General features: G+C 37.9%; 1 protein-coding gene across 1 annotated transcript in view; it reads right to left on the reverse strand.

The window, feature by feature from the left end:
- The window catches only part of LOC139731794 (5'-3' exoribonuclease 1-like), an 86,498-nt gene that overhangs the window by 15,587 nt on the left and 53,618 nt on the right, over positions 1-17,293 (reverse strand). The window contains exons 27-33 of the mRNA XM_071642666.1: positions 14,759-14,821; positions 14,197-14,329; positions 10,105-10,295; positions 7,755-7,901; positions 6,450-6,812; positions 5,979-6,392; positions 1,615-1,756 (exon numbers count right to left, since the gene is read on the reverse strand). Coding sequence (XP_071498767.1) covers positions 1,615-1,756; positions 5,979-6,392; positions 6,450-6,812; positions 7,755-7,901; positions 10,105-10,295; positions 14,197-14,329; positions 14,759-14,821 — 1,453 coding nt within the window. The remainder of the gene's footprint in view (positions 1-1,614; positions 1,757-5,978; positions 6,393-6,449; positions 6,813-7,754; positions 7,902-10,104; positions 10,296-14,196; positions 14,330-14,758; positions 14,822-17,293) is intronic.

The following is a 17,293-nucleotide window of genomic DNA, read 5'->3' on the forward strand; positions in this document are numbered from 1 at the left end:
TATGTTGAACCAGGAGCCTGTGCTATAGAGACAAGGGTTTATACCTGTCCATATTTTGTGGGTTGATTACATATAATCATGAGCAGTTATGGATGTTTGGAATAGATATGAATATTTTTAAGTCACAAACATAAAACCAAATCACAATAATTTTCAATACACAGGCTATACATAATTTCCTCACATGGGCAGCCCTAACAGAAAAGGACTACACAACAGTAAGGCAGTTATACTGTCTTGTTGGCTAGTAACTGATCAGTGGGGATCAGTGGGAATGCTGGGGGATGATTGTTCCAATCCTTGTGGGATTCATTTAAGAATACATTATATATCTATTGTTGTGTGAAAATTACTTGCTTGAGAACGGTCTCATATTCAAGTAACAAGCAGTCTAATCGTCCCGTCACTGCACAGGCATGGTAACCTGGAAACATTAAACTGCACATTACTTGAATACAAGACCATTCTCAAGCAAATAATTTTCATGCAACAATAGATACATAATGTACTCTTACATGAATCCCACAAGGATTGGAACAATCATCCCCAGCATTCCCACTGATTCCCACTGATCAGTTACTAGCCATCCCCTTTAACTGCTGTCCATAATCTTGCTTGCTCTGGGCAAGGAGGTTATATACATGGAGTAACAACAGTTTTATTCCCTTTCATCTCATGTTTGATGCCGCCACTAAGAAATATTTTAAGTATGTGCTAAACTGGAGCTGCCTCACAGATAGGAAGACAATTGACTAGTGTCTCATTGCATAATCACCAGCTACTTTCAAAGGAAGATATGTCTTTGTGATGGTAATTACTTTTCGCTACCCCCTTCTTAATAAAAGGTAGGTGGTACAGACACGAGGATGCGCGAACAGAAATTGAGGAAAAAATGCTGAAATAAAGCTGAAAATTACTCGACTGGGCATATGTGGGCACTAATCTGATATATCTATCAATGAAGAATTATATTTGAAGATTATTCCACATTACTTTTAATTGGGGAAATTAAGCCGAAAAGTGATAAAACCAGCTTTCCAGGATGGTACAGTTTTAAACATTTTCACATGAAACAGCTCTGATTTACACTTTTGTGCAAATTTCGGGACGGAATTGACTTTTGTTTTATATGCTTTATCATTAAGTGAAATTCCATTTAATTCAATGACTAAATACGCAAAATATGGCCAACATTATGATAACGTTCAAAATAAATCTTCAGATTGCTCAGCAAGACGGCGGCGTCGAACATCGATTATCAAAGGCACAAGTGCACCTGCGGAATTCTTTTGACCATCTATAGAAATCTGACAACTGTTTGAATAATTACAGCCAGTTGGAACTCCATGTATAAAACCTCCTTGCTCTGGGTAACTGGAGAATCGGGAGAGCACTTCTGTCCAGCACTTCTCTTGTGATATTTTATTTTCTTATCTTGATATAAAGCTTCACAACAACTTTCACCCTAAAATATGCAGACAAATTTCATTTCATTATGAACTCATAGATCACAGCTTTTCAGATATCTCCCTATACTCTCACAGCAGCAAACATCAGTCATTGCCATTAGCAAAAGTTCTACTTGGTAGCATTTCATAAAGCCTTAATTCTTACCAAATAACTCTGCCACTGAGACTTGCTTTGTATACACAGGACGGGAAGCAGCATTGTTCTCTCCTGCTGTTATTTCTGGCACACTGTTTACATTGTCAGATTTAGTGATGTTCAGGATACGACACAACTGCTCTGTCTGAGTCTGCGAGAAATCAAGAAGCAATAAAGATCTATGAGGTAAATTTTGCATTGCTTACACAAAAGAGAGTGTGAAATAAAATATATGCATAACTGAATAATCAATAACGTATGTTACATGTTTAAGTATCTTGTAATGGTGCACCTTTGGAACATACTGAATTGTTGGATGCTTTGAAACGATCAATGATAGGAGGAACAGGAAACAGAAACTGTGAGTTCTTTTTCCCCATATATATTGTATAAATTTCTTTAAAATAAGGGTTAAATCTTTGATACCAGATGTTGAATAGAGATTTATCTATAGGCGCCTGTGAAATTCTGGATCCTTCTGGGATTGTGCAGTGTAAGCATTGTACACTCCCCACAAAAAATTTGTAACTTCAACTGGCCAGAAATTGTCATACTTACAAAAAGGACTGAAAAGGTACGATGTACTTGATTCTATACATGTGATGACAACAAAATAAACTGTTTTGATTTGGGTGTTAGCAAATTCACCAGAATAATCAATTCCAGTGATACAGGTGTATGTTATTTATTAGTGGAAAAATGAGCAAAGAAAATGGGATTCCATCGAGATTCGAACCCGAGACCTCTGGACACTAGCCCAGTGCTCTTCCAGCTAAGCTAAGCTATAGAAAGCCCTAGTACAGTGTTCGTCCCAGAAAGTAGTCATCACGCGAGAAATAGCTTGATATTCAAAATTAAAGTGAATTATACATTTCTGGAGAGCTTAAGTCCCTAGGAATATGAATAATTAAGTTTCAGAACATGAAAACGTCTCTACAACGATGGAGGGATGTTGTTCTGAGACCCTTTTCTGACCGCCAGAACCCGATCTGACGGCGAAATTTTGGGGACTAAAATTATGACGTCACGCAAGGAACGAATCAGTCCTGCACTAATGTGCTGTTGCTACGCAGCGCCGTGGTTCAAAGCGTGAATTCCGCATGATCTGCGCAGGAGGTGAAGTCCCTCACCAAGAGGGGGCTGCTCAGTGGCGACCAAGTCACACATTTTTTAGTCCTGTCAATATGCATGATATGTGTTTATGAATGTGCGACAAAACCAATTTTTCAAGCCATGTTTTTATACATAATTTGGATAAATACAGAAATGAAATGAAATGAATCTTGCTAGGATTATTAGAGGGGAAGTGATATTGTAACAGAACCAGACATGGTTCCATTTGGGGCACCATAGCAAAACACATTAACATGGACACACTACAGACAGACAGTGGGCTTTATTGCCTCACCCTCGCTTCTTCTACCACCTCGACTTTGCCGTTGTCACTATCAGTGTCAATGTCACTGTCATCATTCAATTCACTCTCAATATCAAACTCAAAGTCTTATCATACAATATAAGGTAAAAATTGGATGTTTTAATAGCTCAGTCGAGAAAGCCAATGTGAAGAAAGACAGGCCAGATATCACATCCGCTTGCCCTGGAATACGTGCTTTATGAATGACGGCCTCAATGTACCGCTGCACTCGTAAAGGGTTTTGAGCCTTGCATGACGTACATGTAATAATTTAGGGCTCAAAAAAGACAGCTGTTCCGGAGCAAAAATCAGTGAAGTGATTCAATCAGTTTTAACTCACGATTTCTCAGTGGTGCGAATATCTTTTAATAAGTCACATTAAAAATCTGTTTCAGGTGACATTTTCCTCTGCTTTGACACCTTTTTATATATGATTTTCTTAATTTAAATCTCGCGTTCTTTGTCCTTTAATTCTCAATGCACGAATGGTCAGAAGCTATAGCATTACTACAATATGTTATTTGTTACACTTCATTTCCAAACACAAACAACAGAACAGCATGAAAGTCCGCCAGGACATAAACACAATTCTGACTAAATCAGCTTTGCATCTTCAGATACTGTCAAGCCACTGGAAGATCAGGCATTCAAACAAAACACGTCAATTCAACACACCATAACAATGTGCTTCACAGGAATGGTTATAGTTACGCTAAACAAACCTCAATATTCATACTTTCATTGTGGATACACGATTTGACATTCTCTTTGATGTGAGGTGTCTATTAAAGTAGAAATTCAAAGCGAAGGCTCAATTTTTTCAATTAGACATCAATGGGAAGCTCAGAAGTCATAGAATGTAATGAGGTGACGTTCCCTCACTTGAGCTATTCTAGAAGATACAAAATGGTCACAGAAATGCAGTGTTCTGGTAGAACCTGAAACCCCCAATTCGTCAAGAAAGCCGCACATTTCGCCTGACGTCACGCACTGGATTTGCGAACTCTGCTCTGTGAATTTGTGTGCATGTCAATGGAAGTACTACATGTCTCTCTAGCTTTATGTTTTCTTATTGCTAGCTTGAATGGGGGTCAATTTTAACTTGTAAAACATAAGCAACCATGGAGGAATCTTTTTTTTCCCACCTTTTATTCTACTTTTACTCATATTTCTCAAAATCAAGAGATTTAGATGACTACTGCACAGTCATTTTCTTACGTCTTTGATGTTTAGTACGTCGTAGTTTATACGAGTCATATAAACCCTCTAACGCAAAATCATGGAGATGGAAGGAAAAAGATTGGTAACTGATCATGTAATGATGTGTGTAATGATGAGCAGACTTCCGAAAAGCAACAAAATGTCAAATAAGGGGAGATTTTAGACATATTCAACTGTGATATTTGCTGCAGATCAGGCAGCTCACGATCTCATGTAGGCAATATTAATCCGCGCGGTGATGTGGCTCTGCACTGTTCGGGCGAAAACCAGCTGACAGCGCTCGCTAAGCATGATGTGCATAACACATGCTGCGGCGTATCAAGGAGGTGTGAGTCGGCAAACGTAAGGCACCACGTGTTTCTGTTTGGCATGTGCTTGGTGACTTGACTGAATCGTGTGGTGGGTTAGTCTCATTCCTCAGTTACGTTACTTTGTCTTGATGCTTTACGAGGAAGAAAAAAACACACGATAGACTCGTTGATCAGATTAGGTTTGATTTCAGTAAAAAAAGAATTCAATATTTTAGCATTGATGTGCAGATCACACAAGGGAGGTTCTGATCACACGATAGTGCTGGAACATTGTGTAGCTGGGAGTGGGTCGCAATCCCCCTAACCGGAAAATGCTCCACAAAATGTACCGGATTGATACAGCATGCGAATGTGACAGCTCCTTTTTAATGAACTTGCCTTGGCGTACGAGTATTAAAGACCTCTCGCATTTTTTTTAAAGACATGTGACTTCGTTTTTCTACTAAAGTGAAATTTTCAACTTTCAAATGCATGAGTCGACAGTAGTGATCAGTCCAGTATAAGAAATATAAGCTGCGATAAGAGCTGATCGACAGTTCAGCAGCAGAACTACTTGGAATCCCAGCATGATGGTACGGTGGGAAGCTTCATTCATTTGCTGCATATCAATGTAGCGAGTTCACGCTTACGCAATCGTCACACACACACACACACACACACATACACACACACAATCACAAATCCTGCAGATATACACGAAGTGAACAAACGCTCTCAACTCTACACACGCATGCACACACACACACACATGCATACACACACACACCAGTAAGCGCACTGCATGCTGCTGAGAGCGGATGAGAGCGGTGGCGTGCGACTGCCGGACCTACTTCTTGAAGGAACGGAGCCGAAATGAGCACCAAACGCAACACTCAATGGTGAAATAAATCCCCTTTATGCAACATTAGCAGTCATAAATGTTATGATTTGAGAGGTTCGACTGGAAGCGAATGCTATGATCTACATGTAGATGTGGAAGAAATGTACTCAGAGACTGAAATATTGAATTGATCAGGCTGTGAAAACATACTTCAAACAATTTCCCGGTCTTCTCCCTATGATACCTATATGGAACACGTAGACACTCGGAGACTACATATCCAGTGCATGACGTCATCAGAAAAGAACCTTCTGGCGGACGATTCAGCAGGGTCTTCCGAACACTCCTAGGGCTGAATTTTTAATAGCGACTGTGAAGTAGCAATACATTTTCCTCTCTTAATATATGACTTGATACCTTCATCATACATTGGAATTCCCATATTCCAAGTTCTACTGCTATCAAATTCCTATGAATTTCTACTTTAAAACAAGGTGATGGGTGACATTACAGACTACATGCATTATACATACTTACATATATTGCTAGCACCCTACTGATCTGAATGATCGAACAGCAATAGTCACATCCTGTGCTGACTCACCTTTCTGTAGGTGTTGGGAGTCATTCTCTCTATTTCATCATGATCATCAACATCAGCGCTGTCTTGGTCATCTCCAGAACTACAACTGGTAACATACTCTTCTGTGTCATCAAGCTTCTCTCTCTTGACTGTTTCCTCCTTAGCCTCTGTTGTGGCTTGCGTAATAGTCATCACTGTTGTCCCTTTGTCATCCTGTTCAACAACCATAGAAGGAATTTCCTGTGCCAACATCAGCTTGTTCCAGATAGCAGAGAGCTCATCCAGATTGTCAACAGCTCTATCATTCTGCATATCTGCCTCACTACAGCTTTCCTTTGAGAGACGTGGCAATTGCGCTGAAGGAGAATCCACATGTTTTATTTGGCTATCATCCTTTCTCTCTGATTTCTTCTGTGATGGAAGAGTTTCTTCATCCTGGATAGGATTAGAGAAGTCTACAATATCATTCCTCTTCCCCATATCTCTGCTGACTGTCTGTTTGTTTGGAGAAGCATCATCTACTTTTCTAGATCCCTGTGGCTCTAGCACATTGGTCTGTGACATGTGTTTAGTCTGAGCTTCACCAATTCTCTGATTACGTTTCAGTATTGTGACCTTTTTCTCTTGGACAGGAAAGTCCTTCTGCCTGCTGTGCTGTTGGTTCTGCTCACCCTTCTTCTCCTTTTTACTACCTGGTATCTTCCCAAGACCCTTCATTCCAACCACAGGAGGCTGGGAAGTGACTGCTTGTTTCACCTGTGCATCTAGTACCTTGTGACGAGATGTATTTGTGGCTGCTGCATAGGAGAGTGGAGATCCTCCAGCTCCTTCGGGCACTTTGTTTCTGGTGTCAATCTTTAGAAACGTGTAAAATGCCACATTATTACCAACAAACATAGTGCCATACAAAATACATGTATACAATATAATTTCTCTCTTGTGTCATTTGATATCTTTGGAAGAAAATGAAATGGTAGATCATGGATCAATGCAACCATAGAATAAATGTTTGAAGTGAATGTATGCAGTCAAAGCCAGAACAAACTGGTCAAAACTTGCACAAGCTCAGAGTTAAAAAAAGAGAGTTTTAGAACATTGTCTTGATACTGTGGGTCATGTACATATAATTATAGCACAGGATATCACTGGTAGTTTGAAAGACTCAATTTAGTCATATGACTGGGTAGGTGTTTGCATAATATTGCTAGCTTTGAATTTTCTTAAAAGCATAATACTCTATGACCCTATTGCAGATAAAGAGGACACAATGTGTCTGCAGAAGAGTTCTGCATGCAGATCAATTTCTTCATCATATTTGGGACAGTCTATTTACACATCATATGAAAATCAGCATATCATTAAAACGTAAAGACAGCCAAAACTTGTACATTGAGTTGATCTATTCTGATAAATCTACAAATGGTTTTCCTTCAGTCATCTCAGCCATGCTACAGATATCTTACTGGCATGCATTTTTTAAAGCAAAATACAAACATCTTCCTCAGCACTGCAGTCTCTTATAATATGTGTAATAGTAATATTTGTGTAATTTTACTTTCACTTTCAATGGTTTGGCATTGGTAATATTATCAATCATTCATAAAAGTGACCTTTCCTTTTGGAGAAATTTCACCCTTATTTTCAAGATGGCTGAACCTTTAAAAATCTAACTCAACAACTCCATTTACCATTTAGGTGATAGACATAATGTTAGTGTGACTTTCAACTTCATGAACATCATACAACATTGAATACAGTGTACACACTTTTGAAAACGTAAAAATATACTGAACATACCTGGCTCTGGACTGACTCTGACCTGATCTTCCCAATGGAAGCATTGGACAGCATAGACCGCCCATCAGCAGCTCCAGGAGACCCTAGGCGTGCCATGCGGGTCTGATAGTAGTCCTGTGACTTTGTGTGTCCAGAGGTCTGTTTCACCTGTGATTTATAACCCATGCAGCAAACAGAACAGATCAACTATTAAGTTATAGTGGCAACACAGTTGCCTTTCCAAATAGTTAGGTGGGGTGCAGACTATTTATTACTCACATAAAAGAGAGAGAGAAGATAGGATATTTAAAGAAGAATGAAAATCAAGACTTTTAGCCCACTGATTATGTTGAGGGTGGGGTAAAACGCATTTCAGTACAAAAACCAGTTATTTCAGGCCCTCAGAAGTGGCGATATTCAGTATCAAAAGTGTAACATGTCATCTGCTGGTGCATCACACTACTCACACTGGAGGTCGCCATTTTGACAGCCGAATTCACGCACCCCTGCGAAGGTGTGACGTTTTTGCGGAGTACTGCAAAACGAAGTTCCAAGATGTGCGCGACTGAATGCAATGCAATACACACGTAAAGTAAATAGAGAGCGGGAGCAGACAACCGACATGATGGTCTACTGCCAAGCATTCGGCGATCCAAAAATGCAATATACTGTACTGTGTGTATTACAACACAATACCTATACTGCGTATGTACGTGTACAGTACTATACAAGTATAAACGCCAAGCGAACTAGAGTTTATAATTCGAGACTACGTGCAATTCTCCTTGTGCGAAACTGTTCGTAATCAATTTGAAGCTCAAAAATTGATGCGCTCATTCTTCACAAATCTTGAATTTACAAATCAGTGACATTAATAGCATATATATATTTGATTGGAATTATTATCAAATATACGGCAAAAATAATTCAACAAATTGAGTATATATGAACTGTATTTACGGTGAAGCTTGACCAATGAGAGACTGATACTGTCTACTCCACAAAAACGTCACACCCCCCGCGACGAGCGGCGACACCTTCAAAACAATGGCTGCGTGCAGAGACAGAAACATGCCCATTCGGAGCTCTCAAATTCACTGATTTTTCTCTTTTTGGAAAAATCTTCTAAGATTGTGCCTTGGGCAAATGTGGGAAGTTATCAACACCCAATCTAATGAGCAGAATTCATGTTTTGGGTTTATTTCCCCTTTAATTTAATATATGGATTGTTTCCCATATTGGTACTCTCTTTTAGAGACCAAGGTAAGGCCACCATTGCCACTGAGAGAAACAATGACTACACTCGATAAACTTGACTATGCTACTTCCAAATGTGGAAAACAAAGTTTGAATTTTATAGTTTTGGCAGGTCCAAGCTATGCCCACGGGCCCAAATGAGGGGGTCACACTTAAAATTTTACCAATTTTGCATCCCCTGTCTCTGAAAACTATTGCTTGCAAGTTCAGTCAAAATCCACCTTGGTTTTTTACAAAATAATGAAACTGCAATAGGATAATATGGTAATTATGAAAGATGACCAGCAGCCTGTGCAAGATGAAAGATGAATAGACAAAATACAAAAAGCACAAAGATAGGAAATAGCGAACATCAGCCTTTTGATCAGAAGACAAAAATAAGCCATGAATGTGAAGATGATGCAAAGATGCTATATTTGGTATATCTACTCAACAATACAGCCTATGCATACACAGTCAAGATTTCATGCCCTTCTCATACTTGAAAAGAAAGAGTAGCAGCAACTACTAGACTAGTCATCCAAGTATTTGATTACCATTTGCAAATAACACAGAACAACTTTGCAAAGTCTTGTCAGATATTTGCCAATACTGCCAGGCTAATTGCCTTCCTGAAAACGCTTTGCATTGGTGGAGATTTACCCATTTGGCTAGAGATTGGTGCATAAGTTTGCTACTGAGGCATGCTTTGAAACTTGGGCTACATTTGGACTCAAAATTTGTATATGCATAGCCAACAAATTTATCAAGGCCACAAAACAGTGGAAAAGTATGCAATCTTTATGATTATTGCATCTCACACTTCCATAACAGAAAGTATTTGTCTGACATTTTTATATCAACAACAAAAAATGGGCACAGATATACGAGTCAACAAAATTAAAATGGCTTTACCATGTAGAATATGATGCCGGATATCAGAAAAGATGGGACTAGATGCAATTGAGAATTTCAAAGATATGAAATATGTAATAAGTATCAGGAAGTCATATAACGTACATCTTACATTGCCATGAATATTTCTTACTATGGCATGAAAGGATTTCTGCCTTATAATGAAAATGAGCAAGAGTTTAAATTTGGCCTCTTGATGCAAAATATAGGCTCAGTTTACCTGTGGTTTCACAACAGCCATTGTCTTCTCAAACTTCTGTTGACCTTTAACCTTCCTGAGGCCAAAGGACATGTTGATAAGTGCTGTTGGAGGCATTCTGTATCCTCGTTTCCCTGTGCATCCCAATACCAGCCCACCTTGGAACTCCTCATCAAACACAACAACATAGCTGGTGTCCAAAACGGTGGCTCCTATATCAAAAGAAAAATATCAATACAAATATGATAAAACATAGCTTGAAAACTTTCCTTCTCCCCCCCTCTCTTTGGTGGGACTGTACATGTGGCACTGTAAATGGCACATCTTTGGCATCTGTAATATCTTTCAAGACATTTCTTCCACTAATTAAAAAACATTTTTCAGTTAAATGTATAGCAAGGCTTTCATTTAAAAAAAGTCTTGAAATGATTACATGCTTATTAGCTTATCAACAAAATTAAGAATGTTAATATTAGAATTTAACACATGAACCTCATATGACTGATAATCTACAAGTCTATTACCCTTCTACAATATCTTCATGATTCAGGTTTCAGCACACTTTACATATCACATTTTGCTGTATCACAGTTCTAGTCAAACTTGTTTTATTTTATATAATAAACCAAATTCAATGGAATAACAAATATAATCTGTATCAGACGTTTTAGCAGCACATTAGTAATAAGTATTCTTGTCTGTTCGATTTTCACTATGCAATACAAGAGCATACTGAACAAAACACATAGGCTAATGTACTGATTCCCATAGGCTGCCGTTGTTAGTGGCTGTGTAATAATACACTGAACTTTGATCTCATCTGTTCCGTGAGTGCTTGCTGAGTGCGCAAACACTTGCCACTGTACTACATTTAAGTGTAAGAACTCTTATACAGTTTACTTGTTAGTTGCTTTATATGCAGTTGCATGATGTAGCAACTAGCAAGTTGATCCTTTTTCAGTGCACAGTCAACTTCAGAGACTAGTTGAAGTATTGTACTTTTGTACAGTTTATGCTTTTTCTAGATAATAATTAGAGGTAATAACGTTTTATATTGGATGGCTTTATTTCATGGAATACCAGGGAATAATGCACTTGTTTGGACCAATACTGCACTCATCTTCGATTCATGCAATATTCCCTGGTTTCTCATTCATTGCCATCCAATATAATTATTTCTTGATAGCTACAATGTATTATACAATAAAACACAACTGCCCAATTTGGGCAAATAAAGTGACAGCTCTGCAGCATCATATGTGACCCTGCATCACAAAACCAACAAAGAGTCGCCAGACATGGATTTTTAGTTACAGGTAGATTCTTAAAAGCTTTAAAGTGATGTATAGTTCAAATCAAATGGACTCCCCAAGTGTGAAATGAGAAAAGAGGCTCTGAAGTACAGGGTCTATTCAAGCGCTTAATCCTTACAAAGCCGTGCTAGCTGTGCAATGAAAGGGACAAAACACAGGATGTAAACCATCGAAGCAACAACAATGAAGGAATGATCAGATTATGCTGCAAATTAAGCATCTTTATTAACATATTTTGTCCATGATTAATGCCAAGTTTCAAAGCAGTAGAGTTATCCTTTCAAAAGTTATCAGACTTGAAAGTGAAGAGTGTGTAAAGGATTTCAAGAAATGAAAAGGGGACTCTATGGCATACCTGATCATTCTATTCTCCCCAAAAAGGGGTCGTAGAAAAACTATTTAAAACACACCTTCCCATTCATGTTATGATCCTAAATTAAAGAATAATGTAGAAGAAGGATAGCTCTTTCAGAAAATATGAAAAACTCAAGATTGACATGGTTGACCTACTACTCTTTTTTGAGTCCTCACGTAAAATCAAGGGGCGTGACTTTTTGTTTGTTTCGTGATGCCAGTCACATATAACACTTGAAGTCCAGTTTGTTTTTCAGTCATACAATCTGCAAAAAGAACAGGTCATTACACTCAACATCCCATCCTTCCATGACTATAGTTGCCTCTCGCAGTGTAAAGGTTTCCATCATTGAATGATTACTAGATTTTCAGTAATAATTCATTTATTAGTCAATAGTACTGGCTGACTATTTTCAAGGAAACCCAAGATATACTGCCCTGTCACTCTAATATTTAGTCGGTGATCAGAATTTGTAACATTTGACATTCCCTGGATTCATCTTTAATCTAATCACTGTCCTGCAATACCATTGCACTGCCCGAAAATCTGACAAAGTGCCACAATATTTCTTGAATCACTCTATTAACCCTAAAAAGAAGGCCGGGGGGGGGGGGGGGGGGGGGGGTGAATCAACCCCCCCTCGACATTATTCATGACTACTCTGCCGCGCGAAATTTTTTGACCGCGCTGTTCGCTGACTTTTTACTTTCAAGTCTCGCGCATCTTTTGACACCATTTTCGCGAAAATCGCGCATACCATTACGACGCTGCATGACGTTTTATACATGCCTGTCAGACCGAAAATGGCTCAAAAACGTGATTTTGTGTATGAAGTCAAGGCAAATGGAGTTTTCTCTTCTTATTCATAAAGATTTGATTATTTTCACTTTCATAGGCTGAAACTAATTAATTTTAACATAATTATGCTTGAAATAGGTTCTGTCATAAATTTTGCGGAAAAAAAATGATAAAACAAAAGGTCGAAAAAAACAAAATACATAAAACAATAAAATACATAAGAAATTTATTTTGATACCAAATTTTTTTTTCAAGTACATTGTCAGAAATGCTACAAAGAATGTTTTCACCAAAAATTAGGATTCTAGGAGCTTTAATTTCTGATTTAGAGCAAAATGTATGATTTTATGCATATATTAGCATAATTAATTATTATGACAAAAATTCTCATTTCTTTTTGTATAGCTTGGTAGAATATGCCACAGGTAATGCACGTGCCAAATTTCATGGCGATTGCGTGATCGATTGCCGAGATCGATTGCCGAATCAACCCCTCCCCGGCCCTAGAACACCCAAAAAAGCCCGGCCTAGTTAGGGTTAAGCTCCCCCCCCTCGCCCCCCCAATAATTTAGCCTTCAGCTCCTTGTCTTAGCCACGAGCCACTTGATTTCTGTGTCCATTATCACCCTTAAGGGGAAAAAAAAAATCAGAATGCATTTCCTAGCTTTGTAACAACCAAATTTGGATGATGGGCATGCTGAAAATCCTCAATGTGACACTTTGCCTGCACACATTCCAGATTATTGCACTGAAAGGAATGCAGTTTTTGTTTCTTCCCTTTCTCAGTAAAGCCTGTTATGTTTCGATCATAAGATATAGCAAGAAACAACTATGCAATAAATGCATACACAGGGATTTCATATACATAGCAAACCAGCAAGATGAGAATATTTAAAAAATGACATCAGACTGAAAAGATTTATCAAAATATGTTCTATCTTACTGCACACTGACACTTTCATCCACACTTAATTTCACTGGAAAGTCATGTCTTATCATGTCATAAAATGACATATAATTACATTGAAACTGGCATCATCAAAACATAATATTGCCTGCATGCATCACATACAATTGTGTACACACAAGTGCATGCATATATGAAGGCAATGAGTAATGAAGGAGATAACTCCAGTATCCCTAACTTTGAGAGAAAACTATAATAAAGCCATCATGTTTTCACGCAATGTATCTTTTAAAGAATAGCTGGCACAATTTGTGTCCCTTTTTAGTTTACACAATCATTACAATCACCATACTAGCATGCAATTGCACATGGAGCATGAAATGTAAGTAGTAATGCTAGAAACATTAGATAATTATGATCACTATGCTCTAGTCATGCCTGACTGATTGAGCTCAATGTTGACAGACTGCAGTGAGCACAGTATTTGACGAATTTACAGCTGGCTAACACAACATCAAAGCTTAACCATTACATATGTCTACATGACAAGGACAATGTATTGAGAAATGTAGTATGCAACTGATGCATGAGTGCATGATACACAATATTAATGCACATCCTATCCTAGTAACACAGTTGTCAAGATTTACCTACAATGTCTATGTAATCTTATTTACACTCTATGGCAGAAGTATGTGAAACACAATGCAGAAGAGAGAATAGGAAAGTTGAGCACTGACCTGTTTGGATACCAGTCACTACTCCTCTGAGACCTAGTGGAACAGTGAAGCCCTCTCTAGCATTGACAACTCTGTCAAACAGCTGATAGGTAGCATCTGGATCTGGGATGAGGTTTCCTTGTCCATCAAGGGGCTGAGAAGAGGTTAAAGTAACGCAGGTGATTCACTGGTATTATGACCTAAATATACAGTGTATATGTTTGTTTGTTTGTCTGTTTTATGTTTGTTTGTTTGATTGATTGATTTTTTAAGCCAATAGTTGTAACTGTGCCCATGGACTTATTTTGCTTGATATACAGAACGTATTTAACTACATATAAAAACATGATGATTAGCAATTCACTACAGGGGAACAATTGCTTTGTCTTAGTACCCTATGTCCTCCCTCTACACCTCTTATCAACTTAAATGGTACAACATTTTTCTCACATATAAAAAATGAATGTCATAACAATAAATACCTACACTGAAATACAAATTATAACATTAAACTCTTCTGTTGTGTAAGCAACAGACTAGATTAAAAGTTCTCTACAGGATTATGATACAGTCTTTTTCTCACCCTGTAAAGAAGATGTGGCCGTACTGCAAAGTTCACCTTCCTTTTACTTGTTGACTGGGTCACCTGTTTAATTGAAAAATAATACAAGTTAGACAAAAAGAATGAATTAACAAACAGCAAAGCAAATATGCCATACATCAAATCAAAAGGAGCTACAAGTCAGAATTTTCAAAGTTTCTATAAACACAACATTTATTTGGTCCATGGTATACGCATGAATTGGAAGTGTACTCCACTACAAGAAGCACTGTACATCCAGAAATATGTTGCAAACTTGGAAACTTGGCAACAAAATACAAAGATAATTGCTTCTAAAGTTTGCTCTCAGTTCCTCTTTTTATTTGAGATTGCTCATCTTCTGGGATGGAAATGTAACATATAAACTACCTACTACTACTAGCAATATATTTCCTTCATCCATTACTAATGTCACTTTGCACACTGCATCATCACACGACTTCATACTCTGTTTGCTGGTGAGTATGAGACTCCAGCTTTAGGGTAGCAGAATAACATGGGGTACAACCGAGGCTGTGTTCATTTGAAAAACACATAAACGATGCCATTCAGAACTAACGGCCAAGTGATGGGGGGCACACTGGTCAATTGCAACTAATGACCATAAGCGATTCAATCAATCTTCTGATTGTCTTTTCAGGGGCCCCAGTCACAACAAATCTGTGTAAAAGTTTCAAAATTGATTTGCCTGCCCTACACTTTTCTTTTTCTCTTACTCTTTCTACGTCAGCAGTGATTGATATTGCCGAGTTGTCAATTGGAAGATTATCAAATGTGTAAGGGAAATTGTATTGGTTAACAAAATGCAAAAACGCATGGTCTTTACTGTTTTGAGTTGAGACCTTGAAGAAGAACACTGAAAGCACACACACAAAAAAATGAAATCTACGGAATATCTTTATTTCAGTTTCTCACAGCAGAAACAGTTGTTCGCTTCTGCAAATATGGAGCAAGTAAAATTCTTCCCTCAGTTGTTATCTGAAGATCAAGTTTGATGAGAAGGTTTGAACTTGGTTGTTTGTTGTATTGTGTTTGTACATTTTCTTTTTCACCGCTAAAGTTGAAACTATTGTACCTGACTATAATACTTGTGACATTTTCATGAACAGAATATCAAAACCAATCACGAAGAAAATGTACAGAACTGTAAAGCTTTTCCTGTTGTTTTTTTGTTTTTTTTATCCAATGGCTCCACTAGGATTCTTTTATTCTTTGTATTGTATCAGTACTCTGTTATACAATTAGTGCATGTTCTATCATGCACTATACTGGATTATAGAGTGACAAATACTAAATTATCCTGAGTGCCATTCTGTTTCATCGAGGCTGCAGGCCGGAGTGAAATAGAACTGCACGAGGGATAATTTTGTATTTGGAGTTCTAGATACAGTCCAGTACTGGTGCATTAATAGAACATGCACTTATTGCTACAGTAAATAGACCCCTTGATCTACATACATTTTCTGTAGGTCTAGGTCCCACTAGATCTACAAGTGATTTTGTGCCGGCAGAGTATAACCATAATCTTGTTTATGTTCAGCCGCATATTGTGCTGAGCAGACTTGTGTATAAACTGCATGATTTCTGCTATTTGTGCTCTATGCATGAGCTGAAAGAACTACATTGTAAAGGAGGCCTTGCTCTACATTCCAGGCCCCCCCCCCCCGCTGTAGAGATAACTAAAGCGTAGGTGCACAGCGAGTGTTTCAGTATGGGGCATGGCCATGCACTATACCAAAATGTTTACATGATCATGTGATGGAACCTAACTAATCACAACACATATTACACTTGACCTATTTAATAAAACAGATTATTACTTTACAGGATGCAGCAGCGATAATAATAATTTAAAAAAAAATGCTTAGACAAATGTCCAATGACAATCTTGTTATTGTGTATCAAAGAAAGATATTTTGGGCAAAGTCCAACATTGGTTTCACATTAGACAACCAAAGGTAAAGGTGGCAAACAACTTCAAAATGACCCTTCAGAGGAATGATTGTTTGAGTCAAGAAAAGGCTCAGTAGCAAATTTTAGTACATGAAACAACTTAGAATTATCACTGGGCAATAAGGTTTTGTGGAATCTCTGTTTAGTCAAGTCATCAAAAATTTGTCTATAACTATGTACAGTTGAACCTCTCTTATCCGGCCTCCCTTTATCCGGATCTCTCTATTATACGGACGCAATCTCGCCGTGATTTCTTTTTTAATAATTACGGGAGGAAAGGGGGATTCCCAACTCCTTGAGATCTCCTACACAAACACAATGAATTACATATACTTGATACATTTCTTAATAATTATTTAGGTAAATCATCCCAAGAATTTATAAAAGAAAATGATTTCATTCTTGCAAACATGAACCTCTATTTTGGGGTCTGTTACTGAGTGTAACAATGAAAAGGTTGCAGTACACACATTACTACATGTGGTACTACAATGGGCTACATCAGTACATGTGTATGTATATGTACATGTATAAAGCATTGAGTCTCCCGTATCAGGCCAAATC

This window comes from Diadema antillarum, unplaced genomic scaffold (assembly GCF_040938485.1).
Source record: "Diadema antillarum isolate AM-2024a unplaced genomic scaffold, OU_Dant_1.0 seq00000385_RagTag, whole genome shotgun sequence".
In the NCBI taxonomy this organism is placed as follows: Eukaryota; Metazoa; Echinodermata; class Echinoidea; order Diadematoida; family Diadematidae; genus Diadema; species Diadema antillarum.